Here is a 19,337-nt window from a genome sequence, read left to right on the forward strand (position 1 = left end):
GGTCACAGGTGTGAAATTTTGTGTGCGTATGGAAAGGCCTCGTCCATATACACATGCATACCAAATATGAAGGTAATATCTCAAGGGACATGGAAGTTATGAGCATTTTTCGAAACCTAAACGCAAAGTGACAGAAAGACAGACAGGACAGACAGACGGACAGTCCGATCACTATATGCCCCCTTTTCTTCGAAAGGGGGCATAAAAAATTCATGTCCCCATGTCTATACTAGGGGACATATTGTTTTTGCCCCGTCTGTTTGTTTGCGTCAAACTTTAACATTTGTCATAACTTTTGTAATATTGAAGATAGCAACTTGATATTTGGCATGCATGTGTATCTCATGGAGCTCCACATTTTGAGTGGTGAAAGGTCAAGGTCATCCTTCAAGATCAAAGGTCAAATACATGGGGGGACATAGTGTTTCACAAACACATCTTGTTATTTTATATTTTATTCTCTTATAAATATATCCGCAACACAAAGTATGTTAACATGTTTTTTTTAAACATTGAGTGGTTGCTAGAACTTAATGAAATTGTTGTAAACAAGTAAACACGTGAACAACATGATTTTAAGTTCATTACATGTGTGTAAAAAGATCTTTGAAGCAGTACGCCAGATCTTAATCTGTGGACAAAAATGAGCAAAATGATGGAACACAAGGTGGCTGAACACACTATTCAAGGTGAATAATAAGCACTAGGTTGCGTATCATCGGATGACATGCACCGAACTTCCACAAAAACATCAGCAAGGGCATGTACACATGTTATTCAAATTACAATTTTACAATATGCAATCGCTTTCAATGCACATTAAGGGAGCTTTTCATCACAAATACTCATTACATTAGTAACAAAAGAAAATACAAAACAAGAGGGCCATGTATCGCTCCACTGCTTTTTTATGCGAAAAAAACATGCAATGCGCATGGGTTTAAATGCATTCAAGCATGTGACTTTCTCTTTCTATCCCTCGTCCCACTGGGCATTAAAAGTTGGGTGAGCTTTTTTATATATGGAAAAAGTTACTACCATGGTAACTTAACAGACTTAAAAGCCCGGGAATTGTTGCACAGGTCCTTTGCTTATTACGTAGGTACATTTATCTCTCCAAAAGATATTGTCGTTCTTTCTTATATAAGCATATTTCAATTTTCTGACCCCCAGGGCAGGGTCAAATTTGACCCCAGGGGCATAATTTGAAGAAACTTGGTAGAGGACTACAAGATGTCACTACATACCAAATTTAATAGCCCTAGGCCCAATGATTATGGACAAGAAGATTTTTAAAGTTTTCACAAAATAGGCCTTATATAAGCAAATTTTCAATTTTCTGACCCCCCGGGGGCAGGGTCAAATTTGACCCCAGGGCCATAATTTGAATAAATTTGAAAGAGGTTCACCCCAGGAACATTCCTGAGAAATTTCATCAGAATTGGACCAGTAGTTTAGGAGATGTTTAAAGAAAAAGTTAACGCACGGACGGACGCACGCACGACGGACACAGGACCATGGCCCGTATTCACCAACCGATTATTAGACTTAAGAATATAGAATAGACTTAGAACCAAGAAAAATGTGTTCAGTGTTTGAATATATACAGGCTTCCACTGGTGATTATGTCATTAACAAAATGTTCTATATGAAGAATAATATAGATAGAGATGTTTACTGCAGAGTTTGACTCAAAATTAAAGAAATTCTGAATATTCTTATTTAAAGAATTTTCTTTATTTTTAGACTTAAGTCTAAGAATTGTTTGGTGAATACGGGCCCATGACATAAGCCCCGCTGGCCTCTGGCCAGTGGAGCTTAAAAATATATTTCAGGTTGCAATTCCCAGTGATTCACTTTCCAGATATTCATTAAATATTTAATGTTATTTTTGTCACATATGCGTGTATCTTAATAAACACATATTACAAGTGATAAAAAATATGATTTTCCACATCATCACCAACTTATATGTTCTGTATGACAAGGTTGCGTTTGCTGTCGTAGGAAAATCTGTTCGACTTGAAGGTGTCACTTTCATAAAAGGTTGCGAGGTTTGTGATGTTGATCTGACGAGCCTGGAAATCAAATAATAATCAACGTTTTGTTAGTTAATTGCCATAAATTAAATTTACATGATACTTAACAATAAATGTCAGTAATTAAGCTTCACAACCTTTTAGGGCTTAAAAGTTATCAACATGGAAGTTTTCAAAATAAAATTATCAAATTTGAGAAGCAACAAAATGACTATAAAATTTAATTCTACTCAAAACCATGAAAACCATCACAAAAGAAAATTTGACTTTTCATATGAATATAGTTCTCAAAAGGTGAACGTTACATTTAAAATTCGATTTTTTTGCTTTTTACCATACATTGTGTAAACAAATAAAATATATGAAAATTTAAGTTGTCAGAGATACACACCTGTAATATGTGAGGAATGTAGAAGGTATGAAGATGTGAAATGATATTTTCCGTTTTACGCGGTGTTTTCAATATCCTCTTTAATGTTTTGCACTAAGGTAATACAAGCCAAGATAAAAATCTTCCAATTAGAATCATAGGCTACAATGACAAGTGTGCAACAAATGTTAAAAGCCCATAAACACATAAAATCAACAAATATTTTGTACAGTATTTCGAAAAGTAAAGTAAACACATAAACAAGAGGGCCATGATGGCCCTGTATCGCTCCACTGTTTTTTCTTTGCGAAGAAAACGTGCAATGCGCATGGGTTGAAATGTACTCAAGCATGTGACTTTCTCTTTCTATCCCTAGTCCCACTGGGGGTTTAAAGTTGGAAGGGTGAGCATTTTTATATATGGAAAAAGTTACTACCGTGTTAACTAAACAGACTTAAAAGCCCGGGAATTGTTGCACAGGTCCTTTGCTTATAACGTAGGTAAATTTATCTCTCCAAAAGATATTGTCGTTCTTTCTATGTCACATATTTTTAGATGCTGAAGATCAAATCTACGCATTTGATTTGAAACAGATTCACAAGACCCATAGTAATCAAAATGCCTTAACCCTTTACCAAACGACACATTTTGGACTTTCCCAACTTGAAAGAGGTTGCAGACGTCAATTAAATTTAAATGGAATATGAAGGAAATGATCAGGTAGGGTAGAAATCATTGTGATAAAAGGAGAAATTGCTCATCAACTCACACATCCCTAAGACCAACAGGCCTGAGAATATTATGATAATCTAAAGATTATTTCTTTATATTTATAAATGTATTTAATTAAGTAATACATTTGACTTTCTAAGATCAATTCATAACTTATATTAAGAAAATTATAAAATGGTCAGAAATATATATGGATTGTTGAGCAATTGACAATCATATCCACAATTCATGAGTCACAATTTACAAATGGAACAATGAATCATTAGTGACTAAAAAGGAGCATATACGATAGTTAAGAACATTGCACTTCATTAATTTCAACACCTTCTCTTGGATACAAAGTTTGAGTTTACCGTGCAGTATCATATATTGACTTTTCTTGAAATAATTATGTTCATGGAAGTTGTGTTTTTAAAATCAATAACATATTATTAAACTGGTTTAAACACTACAAAAAAGACATGAAATTAACATGTCATCCAAAATATTTTCATCCGGATATATGGTCACTTTCGACATATTAAAATAAAACCCGACTTTTTTCAGTTTGTAAGAAAAACATTCATAACACATGTTCTTACTTCAATGCCTTTGTAAGCAGTCACCATCTGACCTAAAATGGCACTCAATGACAGGGTTTTATCTCATGTTTTCAAGATGTTGATGTTGTTGTTGGTCACAGCCAAACAGCCGCAGTAATCTCCACAGGTAAACGTCATATGTTCAGTTTTGTGAGCCCCGGGCCGGGTCAAATTTGAGCCCAGGGGAATAATTTGAACAAATTTGGTAGAGGACTATTAGATATCACTACATACCAAATTTAGTAGCCCTAGGCTCTATAATTAAGAACAAGAAGATTTTTAAAGTTTGCACATAATAGGCCTTATTTAAGCATATGTTCATTTTTGTGACCCCTGGGGCAAGGTCAAATTTGTTCCCAGGGGCATAATTTGAACAAACTAAGTAGAGAACTATTATATGTCACTACCTACCGAATTTGGTAGAAATAGGCCCAATGGTTATGGACAAGAGAATTTTTTAAGTTTGCTCAAAATGGGCCCAATATAAGCATATGTTCAATTTTGTGACCCCTGGGGAACGGTCAAATTTGATCCCAGGGGCTTAATTTGAACTAACTTGGTAGAGGACTATAAGATGTCATTACATACCAAATTTGGTAGCCCTATGCCATACGGTTATGGACAAGAAGATTTTTGAAGTTTGCACAAAATAGGCCTTATACAAGAAAATTTTCGATTTTTTGACCCCCCAGGGCAGGGTCAAATTTGACTCCAGGGGCATAATTTGAACAAACTTGGTAAAGGACTATTAGATGTCACTACATACCAAATTTGGTAGCCCTAGGCCCAATGGTTATGGACGTAAAGATTTTTAAAGTTTTCACAAAATAGGCCTTATATAAGCAAATTTTCAATTTTTTGACCCCCCGAGGCAGGGTCAAATTTGACCCCAGGGGCATAATTTGAACAAACTTGGTAGAGGACTATAAGATGTCACTACATACCAAATTTGGTAGCCCTTGGCCCAATGGTTATGGACAGTTAGATATTTAAAGTTTTCACAAAATAGGCCTTATAATATAAGCAAATGTTCAATTTTTTGACCCCCCGGGGCAGGGTCAAATTTGACCCCAGGGGCATAATTTGAACAAACTTGGTAGAGGACTATTAGAAGTCACTACATAGCAAATTTGGTAGCCCTAGGCCCAATGGTTATGGACAAGAAGATTTAAAAAGTTTGCACAAAATAGGCCTTATATAAGCAAATTTTCTATTTTTTAACCCCCCGGGGAAGGGTCAAATTTGACCCCAGGGGCATAATTTGAACAAACTTGGTAGAAGACTATAAGATGTCACTACATAGCAAATTTGGTAGCCCTAGGCCCAATGGTAATGGACAAGAAGATTTTTAAAGTTTGCACAAAAAAGGCCTTATATAAGCAAATTTTCAATTTTTTAACCCCCCGGGGCAGGGTCAAATTTGACCCCAGGGGCATAATTTGAACAAACTTTGTAGAGGACTATAAGATGTCACTACATAGCAAATTTGGTAGCCCTAGGCCCAATGGTTATGGACAAGAAGATTTTTAAAGTTTGCACAAAATAGGCCTTATATGAGCAAATTTTCAATTTTTTAACCCCCCGGGCAGGGTCAAATTTGACCCCAGGGGCATAATTTGAACAAACTTGGTAGAGGACTATAAGATGTCACTACATACTAAATTTGGTAGCCCTACGCCCAATGGTTATGGACAAGAAGATTTTTTAAGTTTGCACAAAATAGGCCTTATATAAGCAAATTTTCAATTTTTTTACCCCCCGGGGCAGGGTCAAATTTGACCCCAGGGGCATAATTTGAACAAACTTGGTAGAGGACTATAAGATGTCACTACATAGCAAATTTGGTATCCCTAGGCATAATGGTTATGGACAAGAAGATTTTTAAAGTTTGCACAAAATAGGCCTTATATAAGCAAATTTTCAATTTTTTGACCCCCAGGGGCAGGGTCAAATTTGACCCCAGGGGCATAATTTGAACAAACTTGTTAAGAGGACTATAAGATGTCACTACATACTAAATTTGGTAGCCCTAGGCCTAATGGTTATGGACAAGAAGATTTTTAAAGTTTGCACAAAATAGGCCTTATATAAGCAAATTTTCAATTTTTTGACCCCCCGGGGCAGGGTCAAATTTGACCCCAGGGGCATAATTTGAACAAATTTGAAAGAGGTTCACCACATGAACATTCCTGAGAAATTTCATCAGAAATGGACCAGTAGTTTAGGAGAAGAAGATGTTTAAAGAAAAAGTTAACGCACGCACGCACACACGAAGGACACAGGACCATGACATAAGCCCCGCTGGCCTTTGGCCAGTGGAGCTAAAAATCAATGTTCCTTATAGCAATTGCCAAAATTTCAACAATAGCTAGTATGGTCTGGTGACATAGTTTAAGGGGCATACAAAATGCTAGTTTTTATTTTTTGCGTCACAATATATTCCGAGTTCTCATGAATATGTCTTTGTTCCAACGCTGCCTGAAGCCAGTCTCCTGTTCGCTCATAAATGTTCAGATATCGTGGCGGGAAATTAACATTGAATATATTGCTGCACAAAAAATAAAAAACGAGCATTTTGTATGTTCAATCTATATTACCATACCACATCAAGCGTTGAAATTTTGGATATTGCTTTAAGGAAAACTGATTTTGTATGGGTTAACTTTATTTTTCTAAATATTGTACAAAATATTCGTTGTTTTTGAGTATTTGTTACTAAAACAATTTTATGCTCCAAAGGGCACTTCACAAACATGGTACACAAAGCCCAGGGAGAAAAATACAGACCTTGTCAGCAAGGTCCTTGCAGGAGATCTCAATAATTTCCTGTTCCTGTCCGTACCGGTTCCTCTGGAAGGACATCTGGTCCTGGGCCAGCTGCTTCAAGATGAACAGCAGCAGCTCATTGTTGTCCTTCTTGAATGCCAGGTACCGGCCAAATGTCTAAAAATGGCGGGAACGAGTACGAGGTTTGGTTACTAGACCATTGGATGATTGATGATTGGATGATTAAACCATGCAAATTTATCATTGGATGAATGATCCATTGAAAATTGATGATTGGATGGTTGATCATTAGAAGATTAACATTGGATAATTGAACATTGAATGATTGGGCATTGAATGGTTTATCATTTGTTGATTACCTACTTAAGCAAACTCCTTATTAGCCTAGTGTTACTTCTTAAAGTTTGAAAAGGTCAGGGCAAAAATCATTACCACATAAATATAATGACTTTAAAGTGACCTTAAAATGTGTTCTGTGACCAAAAAAATTCTGATGCGCCTATTTAAATATCTAAAAACTTGCTCGTCATCCAGCCACAGCAATACAGAACAGGTATAAAACCCCGATTTTCTGGCTTTCTGTCAGAAAATATTCAGTTTATTTGTTACACACAGCACATATGAAGCAGAAATTACACAAGAACACACAAGAAAACTATCCTATAACTAATAGGAAACAAGAATTATTGTGAATAAATTATGCCAGGTAAAATGTGCAAAACAACCTCAGTACAGGAGGCGTAGTAAAATCTTAAAGGGGAAACTTCTTTACATATATAATGTATTAACATGAAGCTTCTTAATGACTTAAAGTCGCTCACCTGAGATTCAAAAGAACTGACCTGTTATGTGCAGCCCAAGATGTCATTAAAACAATATGTTCTTACCAACTTTCATGACTAGTGAACACCCTGGCAGTCACGTTTTTCAACAGATCAGAACCATTTTCATACACATCCAAGATATCATTTAAACAAATAAACTGACAAAGTTTCATGAAGATTCATAAGTCCATATAAGGAAAAATGCCCGGCCCACTGGTGGCCATGTTTTTCAAGCAACTGGAACCACTTTCGAACTTGTCAAAAATATAATTGGGACAAATCTTCTGACAAAGTTTCATGATGATCGTACAATGAATATGGCTTCTAGAGTGTTAACAAGGTTTAACTAGAGCTATATAAGGAAAAATGCCACGCCCCCTTGGCGGCCATGTTTTTCCACCAAACGGAACCATTTTCAAACTCATCCAAGATATCATTGAGACCAATCTTCTGACCAAATTTCATGAAGATTGGACAATAAATGTGGCCTCTAGAGTGTTAACAAGGTTTTACAAAAGCCATATAAGGAAAACTGCCCAGCCCCCTGACGGCCATGTTTTTTCACCGATCTGGACCGTTTTTGAACTCGTCTGAGATATCAATGAAACCAATGTTTTGACCAAGTTTTATGATGATTGGGCAAAAATTGTGACTTCTAGAGTGTTCACAAGGTTTCCCTATAGCCATATAAGGAAAACTGCCCCGCCCCCTGGCAGCCATGTTTTTGAATGGACCGTTCTCATTTTTGAACTCAACCAACATATCATTTAGACAAACATTTTGACAAAGTTACATGAAGATTGGGCATCAAATGTGACTTCTACAGTGTTCACAAGGTTTTTCTTTTTTTTGACCTAGTGACCTAGTTTTTTACCCAGCATGACCCATTTTCGAAATCAGTCGAGGTATCAATGGGACAAATGTTCTGAACAAATTTCATGAAGATCAGACAATAAATGTGGCCTCTAGAGTGTTCACAAGGCAAAATGTTGACGACGCACGACGGACAAAAAGCGATCACAAAAGCTCACCATGAGCACGTTGTGCTCAGGTGAGCTAAAACAAGATAATCAAACACATTTTTGCTCAGTTATTGAATATAAATGCCAATAAATAACTTATAGAAATAATGACAGACATTTTAGGATTGGAAGGAAGAGTTAGATGTTTGATTGGGAATTTATAACAAGAGGGCCTAAAAGGCCCAAAGTCGCTCACCTGAGATAACAAGATATTATTGGGACAAATCTTCTGACCAAGTTTCATGAAGATCGGAAAATTTATGTGGCCTCTAGTGTTAACAAGGTTTTACTATAGCCATACAAGGAAAAATGCCCCGCCCCCCCTGGCAGCCATGTTTTTCAACCAACCAGCATCATTTTTGAACTCTTTCAAGATATTATCCGGAAGAATCTTCTGACTTAGTTCCATGATTATAGGACAGTAAATGTGGCCTCTAGAGTGTTAACAAGATTTTACTATAGCTATATAAGGAAAAATGCCTTGCCCCATGGAAGCCATGTTTCATGAAGATTGGACAATAAAGGTGGCCTCTAGAGTGTTAACAAGAGGGCCTGAAAGGCCCAAGGTATCCCCCGCAACATATGCTTTGTTTGAGGATAGGTGCAAATTGGACGGATGAACATAATGATAGATGGACGGACGGAGGACAATAACACAAATGAAATCCGCCAAAGCACTTCCAAGATATGGCTCCGGACACAAAAGTGCCGGACGGACAGCCGGACGGACGGACAACGACAAAACAATATCCCTCCGCCTCTGGCGCGGGAATATATTCATACCAAGATTCAAAGAAATCCGCCAAAGCGCTTCCAAGATATGGCTCCGGACACAAAAATGCCTGTAGTAAAAAGCATTTTTTCAAGATACAAAGGGCTATAAGTCTGGTTTTAACAGATGGTGTACAATGCCATTTGGCGTGCATCATCCTCTTATGCATATATTTACTCATACCAAGTTTAAATGAAATCCGCCAAAGCACTTCCAAGATATGGCTCCGGACACAAAAGTGCCTATAGTAAAAAGCATTTTTTCAAGATACAAAGGGCCATAAGTCTGTTTTTAACAGATGGTGTACAATGCCATTTGGTGTGCATCATCCTCTTATGCATATATATACTCGTGCCAAGTTTCAATGAAATCTGCCAAAGAACTTCCAAGATATGGCTCCGGACACTAAAAAGCATTTTTTCAAGATACAAAGGGCCATAAGTCTGTTTTTAACAGATGGTGTACAATGCCATTTGGCGTGCATCATCCTCTTATGCATATATATACTCATACCAAGTTTAAATGAAATCCACCAAAGAACTTCCAAGATATGGCTCCGGACACAAAAGTGCCGGACGGACGGACAGCCGGACGGACAACGCCAAAACAATATCCCTCCGCCTCTGGCGGGGGATAACAAGGTATTTCTAAAGCCATATATAGCCCTATAAGGAAAAATGCCCCGCCCCTGGTGGCCATGTTTTAAAAGCAACCAAAACCATTTTCAAACTCGTCCAAGATATCATTGGGACAAATCTTCTGACCAAGTTTCATAATGATCGGAAAATAAATGTGGCCTCTAGAGCGTTAACAAGATTTTACTATAGCCATATAGGGAACAAGAGATGTGTTTGTCAGAAACACAATGCCCCCATCTGCCCAGCTTTGAAACCATATATTTGACCTTGAAGGATGACCGTGACCTTTCACCACTCAAAATGTGCAGCTCCATGAGATACACATGCATGCCAAATATCAAGTTGCTATCTGAAGCGACATAGAAGTTATGAGCATTTTTTCGAAACCTAAACGTAAAGTGTGACGGAACGACAGACGGACGGACGGTCCGATCACTATATGCCCTCCTTCTGGAGCATAAAAAAGAAACTTGCAATTGAATAAATAAAATATTGACATTGGGTAGAATAGCTACAATACCTTCCTCATGGATCTCATCACGCTGAACTTCTGCGTGCTGATGAAACTCTCCAGCATGATGCGCATGGCCATGTTCACGTCCTCCTCATTCACATAGTCACGCAGGTGCATCTTGGCGTGAGACTCTGCCATGCGTATCATTGACTCAATGTGACGCACAGTGATAGGGATGCTGTTCGTTGCCTTTGAAACAGATATAGCAATGAATGAGTTCTTATAATACTGCATGTTTGTTGTTTTGAAAACACATCCACAGTCAATATATAGCAGCCAAAAAAATTGACAGCTTGAAAACTAAAGCCCAAAGTCTTGTACTTTTGCATGAGAACAAGGAAATATTCAGATATAAATTTCAGACTCTGGGCAAGCCAGTTTCAAAATTAACCCATTAAGGCTTATTTGATCAAGAGGGCCTTAAAGGCCCAAAGTTTCTCACCTGAGATACAAACTGACCTGTTCTGTGAAGCCCAGGATATCATAAGAACCAATGTTCTGACTAAGTTTCATGAAAATCGGACAATAAATGTGACCTCTACAGTGTTAACAAGGTTTTACTATAGCCATATATGGAAAAATGCCCTGTCCCCCAGCGGCCATGTTTTTCAAGAGACCACATCCATTTTTGTAATCATTCAAAATCGGACAATAAATGTGACCTCTACAGTGTTAACAAGGTTTTACTATAGCCATATATGGAAAAATGCCCTGTCCCCCAGCGGCCATGTTTTTCAAGAGACCACATCCATTTTTGTAATCATTCAAGAGATCATTTAAACAAATGTTCTACCCAGGTTTCATGAAGATTGGACCATAAATGTGACTAAGAGTGCTAACAAGTTTTTACTATAGCCATATAAGAAAAATGCCCCGCCCACTGGCCGCTGTGTTTTTCAACCAACCGGAACCATTTCGAACTCGTCCAAGATATCATTGGGACAAATCTCCTGCAAAGTTTCATTAAGATCAGACAATAACAAGACCACGTCTACCGTTGAAATTTTGGTTATTGCTATAAGGAACACTAATTTTTAATGGGTTAACTTTATTTTATGAAATATTTGTTGATTTTTAGTATTAATGTGGCATTAATCACTTCACAACCATATAATGAGATATACCATCCTTTTAAGGTTGAAGTTAATACTGTTGTAAGATTTCAAAACATGCTGCAAACAAAATGTACAAAGAACAATTAACAAAGGGCAATTACTCTAAAAATCAGGGAGAAATAGTATAGTCCTTTTGAATTGCATATCTCCTCCATGTAATTTACACACCTATAAAATGTCAAGTTGATACTTCTAAAGAGTTTTTGAGAAACTCCAGACAAAAAAAAGAAGATTGTCTAGTGGATTTGGCTGGTTATTGAAATCAACCTCCATTTTATGCTATTTGACCCGTTGAGAATGTTTTATAACAATGTGTTGAGAGCTGGTTGATTAAGAGAACAGAAACTTTTTTATAAAGCAGAATAACTGGCATACTGTTAAACAGTGCAAAAACCATTTGTCAACAACAATTTATAGCATAACTGAAATAGACCTTTTGTAACTGTTAAAGAGTACTTTTTTGTTGAGCATTCTATTTTTGTGATCATTGTTCTTTTTGTTTTTTATTGTTCTATTTAATTGACAATTAATAATTAGTATTTATAGTTATAATAATTATATTAGTTTTTAACTTAAAAATAATTGGATACCATAGATTCCCGTCGAAGCTCTGCATACATTTTGGCAACCTTATCCTGGTCCATCTTATTCAACCGAGGGTGCGTCTTCTCCTTGGCATAGATGATGTACTTCTTGAGCAGGTCTTGGGGAATAGGCTCAACACTGGAGTTGGTGTTCAGCAGATTCTTTTTGGAATAAACATATTCAGCTGATGTACTCACATGCATGATTTATTTACTGGTATTTGATCTAATAGTTTGATTTTAGGTTTTAAGATGGTTTTTACATTCTTTCAGAGAAATAAAGACATTAAAGATTTGAGGTATTTTTTTTTAATTGACGCCAAAAAGTTACATCTTCAGAGTGCCTCCTGTAAGGCTTCTTAATGTTTAATCCACCTTGAGCTACCCAGTCTGACGATGAAAACACAAAATTGTACATGACTTTATGGCGTCTGGGTTTTTTAGAATCAATAATTCATACAAACTCATTATTCTTCAAATAGCCGAGCAAACAATTATTTACAATTTTTTAAACATTTGCCTTGAAAAATATGCAGTTGACTTCTTAGTATGATACAAAATGTACAGGCAATTGTATCTCAAAAATTACTTATCACTTCCTTGTTGATTTATGGTAGTTTTCAGCCTTATCTAAAAATTATTATACAACACTGTTGCAAAGAATTTAATCTTAGAGACCACAAATAATCTATTCTAAACTTCATCATTTCCAACAAAGCTACTTCATTGCTCTTGTACCATTAGATGCCAGTTAAGATTGGACATCTCTGGGGTTATCCCAGAGGGGGTAATCACTTTATAGTCAAGATGGCGACGTCCATACTGAGACAGTTATTTTTCACCGTTGTATACCCTTTATTACTTCTTTTTATTTTTTACATGACGCTCACTTTCCAGCCAGATCAGTAACAAGAGGGCCAAGATGGCCCTAGTTCGCTCACCTGAGAGGAGTCTGTTCATTCAATCTTTACCAAATGTCAAACTTGACCTAGATATTGTCCAGACAAACAACCTGGTCAAGTTTCATCATTATTTCATCTACCAGTCATGATCAATGTACCTATGAAGTTTCATGATCCTAGGCGTAAGCATTCTTAAATTTTCATCCGGAAACCATTTTTCTAAGTCGAGTCACCGTGACCTTGACAGCCATTGTGTGAATACGTTTCTTGGCACTGTGACCTTGACCTTTGACCTAGTGACCTGATAATCAATAGGGGTCATCTGCGAGTCATGATCAATATACCTATGAAGTTTCATGAACCTAGGCATAAGTGTTCTTGAGTTATCATCCAGAAATCATTTTAATATTTCAGGTCACCGTGACCTTGACCTTTGACCTAGTGACCTGAAAATCAATAGGGGTCATCTGCGAGTCATGATCATTGAACCTATGAAGTTTCATGATCCTAGGCATAAGCGTTCTTGAGTTATCATCCAGAAACCATTTTACTATTTCAGGTCGCTGTGACCTTGACCTTTGACCTAGTGACCTGAAAATCAATAGGGGTCATCTTCGAGTCATGATCAATGTACCTATGAAGTTTCATGATCCTAGGCATAAGCCTTCTTGAGTTATCATCCGGAAACCATTCTATTATTTCGGGTCACCGTGACCTTGACCTTTGACCTAGTGACCTGAAAATCAATAGGTGTCATCTACGAGTCATGATCAATGTACCTATGAAGTTTCATGATCCTAGGCCTGAGCGTTCTTCAGCTATCATCCGGAAACCATTTTACTATTTCGGGTCATCGTGACCTTGACCTTTGACCTAATGACCTGAAAATCAATAGGGGTCATCTACGAGTTATGATCAATGTACCTATGAAGTTTCATGATCCTAGGCCTAAGCGTTCTTGAGTTATCATCCGGAAACCATTTTACTATTTCTGGTCATCGTGATCTTGACCTTTGACCTAGTGACCTGAAAATCAGTAGGGGTTATCTGCGAGTCATGATCAATGTACCTATGAAGTTTCATGATCCTAGGCATAAGCGTTCTTGAGTTATCATCCGGAAACCATTTTACTGCTTTGGGTCACCGTGAACTTGACCTTTGACCTAGTGACCTGAAAATCAATAGGGGTCATCTGCGAGTCATGATCAATGTATCTATGAAGTTTTATGATCCTAGCATAAGTGTTCTTGAGTAATCATCCGGAAACCATTTTACTATTTTGGGTCATCGTGACCTTGACCTTTGACCTTGTGACCTGAAAATCAATAGGGGTCATCTGCGAGTCATGATCAATGTACCTATGAAGTTTCATGATCCTTGGCATAAGCGCTCTCGAGTTATCATCCGGAAACCATCTGGTGTACGGACAGACCGACATGAGCAAAACAATATACCCCCTCTTCTTCGAAAGGGGGGGGGGGGGGGGGGCATAATGAGAAAACTGCCCCCCTCCCAGCAGCCATGTCATTCAACTGACCAGAACCAGCAAATTTCATGAAAATTGGGCCAAAAATGTGACTTCTACTGTGTTCACATGTTCTCACTATATACATATAGAGAACAAGGGCTGTTTGTAAAACATGCATGCCCCCCATATGGGCTCTCCGTTGTAGTGACAGCCATTGTGTGAATATGTTTTTTTGTCACTGTGACCTTGACCTTTGTCCTAAAGACCTGAAAATCAATAGGTGTCATCTGCCAGTCATGATCAATGTACCTATGAAGTTTCATGATCCTAGCCATAAGCGTTCTTGAGTTATCATCCGGAAGCCATTTTACTATTTCGGGCCACCGTGACCTTGACCTTTGAACTAGTGACCTGAAAATCAATAGGGGTAATCTGCGAGTCATGATCAACGTACATATGAAGTTTCATGATCCTAGGCATAAGCGTTCTTGAGTTATCATCCAGAAACCATTTTACTATTTCGGGTCACCGTGACCTTGACCTTTGACCTAGTGACCTGAAAATCAATAGGGGTCATCTGCCAGCCATTATCAATCTACCTACGAAGTTTCATGATCCTAGGCATAATTTAGCGTTCTTGAGTTATCATCCGAAAACCATTTTACTATTTCGGGTCACTGTGACCTTGACCTTTGACCTAGTGACCTGAAAATCAATAGGGGTCAACTGCAAGTCATGATCAATGTACCTATGAAGTTTCATGATCCTAGCCCCAAGCGTTCTTGAGTTATCATCCGGAAACCACCTGGTGGACCGACCGACCGACCGACATGTGCAAAGCAATATACCCCCTCTTCTTCGAAGGGGGGCATAAAAATGACCCGTCCACTTGCGGCCATGTTTTTTCACTGATCCCGACCATTTTCAAACTCATCCGAAATATCAATAAAACCAATGTTTTGACCAACTTTCATGATGATTTGGCAAAAATTGTGACTTCTAGAGTGTTAACAAGGTTTCTCTATAGCCAAGTAAGGAAAACTGCCCCGCCCACTGGCAGCCATGTTTTTCAACGGATCGGAACCACTTTTGAACTCAACCAACATATCATTAAGACAAACATTTTGACAAAGTTACATGAAGATTGGGCATGAAATGTGACTTCTACAGTGTTTACAAGGTTTTTCTTTTTTTTGACCTAGTGACCTAGTTTATCACCCGGCACAACCCAGTTTTGAACTCGGCCGAGATTTCATTGGGACAAAGCTTCTGACCAAGTTTCATGAAGATGGGACAAGAAATGTGGCCCCTAGAGTGTTTACGAGCAAAGTTTAAAGGACGGACATACGACGGACAAAGACCGGTCACAAAAGCTCACCTGAGCAATCAGGTGAGCTAAAAAGGTGATTAGCTTTTATTTCGTATTTAAATTTGCTTTATATCACGACTTTACTCCCCGCATATATTCTTAGTGGAGCCCTAATTAGGTCATCCTGCTAAGAAATTTTGCATCGAGTAGAGATAAAGAGCAAATATTACTATGAAATAAAAGCCAGTTACTTTCTTCCCAATATGGCTGGAAAGTGAGCGGAATAAAAACAAATAATTCAAGTAATAAAAGATATAAAACGACGAAAAATACCTTCCTCGGCATAGACGTTGCCATCTTGTTAGTCACGTGATTACCCCCTCTGGGGTAATCCACCTTATTGCAACAAGGGCTGTTTGTAAAACATGCATGCCCCCCATATGGGCTGTCAGTTGTAGTGGCAGCCATTGTGTGAATACGTTTTTTGTCACTGTGACCTTGACCTTTGACCTAGTGACCTGAAAATCAATAGGGGTCATCTGCCAGTCATGATCAATGTACCTATGAAGTTTCATGATCCTAGGCCTTATTATTCTTGAGTTATCATCAGGAAACCATTTTACTGTTTCTAGTCAGTGACCTTGACCTTTGACCTAGTGACCTGAAAATTAATAGGGGTCATCTGCCAGTCATGATCAATGTACCTATGAAGTTTCATGATCCTAGGCGTAAGCATTCTTGAGTTATCATCCGGAAACCTTTTTACTGTTGAGTCACTGTGACCTTGACCTTTGACCTAGTGACCTGAAAATCAATAGGGGTCATCTGCCAGTCATTATCAATGTACCTATGAAGTTTCATGATCCTAGGCATAAGCATTCTTAAGTTATCATCAGGAAACCATTTTACTGTTTCGAGTCACTGTGACCTTGACCTTTGACCTAGTGACCTGAAAATCAATTAGGTTCATCTGCAAGTCATGATCAATGTTCCTATGAAGTTTCATGATCCCTAGGCGTAAGCATTCTTGAGTTATAATCCGGAAACTATTTTACTGTTGAGTCACTGTGACCTTGACCTTTGACCTAGTGACCTGAAAATCAATATGGGTCATTTGCTAGTCATGATCAATGTACCTATGAAGTTTCAAGGTCCTAGGCATAACCATTCTTGGGTTATCATCCGGAAACCATTTTACTATTTTGAGTCACTGTGACCTTGACCTTTGACCTAGTGACCTGAAAATCAATAGGGGTCATCTGCCAGTCATGATCAATGTACCTATGAAGTTTCATGATCCTCTGCCTAAGCATTCTTGAGTTATCATCCGGAAACCATTTTACTATTTTGAGTCACTGTGACCTTGACCTTTGACCTAATGACCTGAAAATCAATAGGGGTCGTCTGCCAGTCATGATCAATGTACCTATAAAGTTTCATGATCCTAGGACTAAGCGTTCTTGAGTTATCATCCGGAAACCATCTGGTTGACGGATCGACCGACAGACCAACATGACTGCCAACTGACATGTGCAAAACAGTATACCACCTCTTCTTCGAAGGGGGGCATAAAAATCACTGATGAAAGCATGTAATTTATCAGTTAGTCAAAAGTTTTGTGGTGTCAAGAAAGATCAAATATTCCATAATTCAGCATCTCTGCTTGCATCTGGGAATAAATAACATGTCAGCTTTTTAATAATGGGCATTGATACACTTTGCGGTCATATTTAAATAACTGGTGAGAATTATTTAAGATTTCTAAATCTCACTAGAGCATTAATCAGTCAATGCAAAGAGAGCATCTTCATTGGAAACTCAATCTAACAACAACTCTTCTTAAAGGGAAAATTACTGTTTTACATGGAGAAAATCTCTTGTTAATTCCGTTGCTTAGAAAAGTTAATCCAATCTTAAAGTATTAATATGATAAACATTTAAAGGGATCTTTTCACGCTTTGGTAAATTGACAAAATTGAAAAAAGTTGTTTCAGATTCGTAAGTTTTCGTTTTAGTTATGATATTTGTGAGGAAACAGTAATACTGAACATTAACCATGCTCTAATATAGCCATTATATGCATCTTTTGACGATTTTAAAACCTAAAAATTATAAAGCGTTGCAACGCGAAACGATTGAATAATTTGGAGAGTTCTGTTTTTGTCGTTAAATTTTGTGAAACTACGAAGATTGCTTATATAAGGTATAAAATACGTCAAGAATGTGTACTCGGCGGAATAGCTCAGTAGGTTAAAGCGTTTTTACTTCAGGACTCTGGCAGGACTCCAGGGGTCACTGGTTCGAAACCTGGCTCCGGGCAATGTTCTTTTCCTTTTTTTAATTTTTTTCTTGATTTTTTACTGGAGCTTTAACGATCCAATGTTTACATTTATCAATATAAAGCATTTAATGATTAAGTTAAAAAAATGCCAAAATCTGTGAAAAGGCCCCTTTAATACCAGGAACTTGCAGTGTGGTTGATTTATTTTCTTCATATAATATTAATTTAGAAACAGAAGAACCTTTTTTTCAAACAATTTCACGAATCTGAACCCATGAAAAAGGGTAGGGCATACAAGTATTTGCTTCTTAAACGTGTTATGATTTTTAGCTCATCACATAGATGAAAACGCCTCAACAAAAACAACTATTAACTAAATTATTTGCCATCATTCCATAGTCAAATTGTTGTTATGAACTAAATTATTTGCCATCATTCAATAGTCAAAATGTTGTTAACTATACAGGGAATAATCAGTATTTTATAAACCATAACAAGTAGAACAGTAGACACACATTCCACATTTGATAAAAATGCAAATATTGGTTTAGTAACTACACATTCATATGGTAATTATCATATAATGTTCTGCATTCTTCTTTCATTTCATGTACCAGTAGAATTTTCCCTCTAATTAAACAGCCAGCAATCAATACAACAATGAGTATACCTCTGATCATCTGTAAACTAATTAGCAAACGAAACAGGACAATTATACAGGAAAACAAAGGAAATTTGACTGTGTTCCATATGTAGCTGTTTACACCAGCATGCACTCTACCATGAATGCCAACATCAGCAGACATAAAAAAATATGTTTGGATGTGTATCCTATTACCTGGAAAAAGGAGTCATTTTAAGTAGAAATGAATTAGATTAAACATAGCAAACAATTTGATACCAAAATGTATTATGCTTTAGAAACAAAATGCAACAAAAACACACACACAAAACTTATTATACCAATATGAAGTGTGCTCATGACAGCGATATTTTTCCTTCTTTATAAAGAAACAGAAAACGGCACTTTCCCAATAAGAAAACAAGAGGGCCAAGATGGCCCTAGTTCGCTCACCTGAGAGGAGTCGGTTCATTCAATATTTACCAAACGACAAACTTCACCTAGATATTGTCCAGACAAACATCCTGGTCAAGTTTCATCATTATTGAACCAAAACTCTGGCATTTGAAGTGATTTTGTTTTTGTAAGATTTGACCAGGTGACCTATATTTTGAGTTGACCCCCCCCTTACCAAACCTCAAACTTTGCTTACAAAACTAAATATTATGACCAAGATTCATAAAAACTGAAACAAAATTGTGACCTCTAGAGTGTTTACAACGATTTTGTATAATATAAGATGATTAGGCAAAAAATGTGACTTATATAGTGTTTGAT

At 37.3% G+C, this 19,337-nt stretch overlaps 1 protein-coding gene across 1 annotated transcript in view; it reads right to left on the reverse strand.

Annotated features, from left to right (window-relative positions):
- Nucleotides 1–439: 439 nt before the first annotated feature.
- The window catches only part of LOC127880822 (DNA replication licensing factor mcm2-like), a 44,588-nt gene continuing 25,690 nt past the window's right edge, over nucleotides 440–19,337 (reverse strand). Inside the window, exons 15-18 of the mRNA XM_052428269.1 lie at nucleotides 11,985–12,140; nucleotides 10,286–10,468; nucleotides 6,510–6,665; nucleotides 440–2,078 (exon numbers count right to left, since the gene is read on the reverse strand). Of these exons, the coding sequence (XP_052284229.1) occupies nucleotides 1,968–2,078; nucleotides 6,510–6,665; nucleotides 10,286–10,468; nucleotides 11,985–12,140 (606 nt within the window). The 3' untranslated portion in view covers nucleotides 440–1,967. The remainder of the gene's footprint in view (nucleotides 2,079–6,509; nucleotides 6,666–10,285; nucleotides 10,469–11,984; nucleotides 12,141–19,337) is intronic.

This window comes from Dreissena polymorpha, chromosome 5, assembly GCF_020536995.1.
Source record: "Dreissena polymorpha isolate Duluth1 chromosome 5, UMN_Dpol_1.0, whole genome shotgun sequence".
In the NCBI taxonomy this organism is placed as follows: Eukaryota; Metazoa; Mollusca; class Bivalvia; order Myida; family Dreissenidae; genus Dreissena; species Dreissena polymorpha.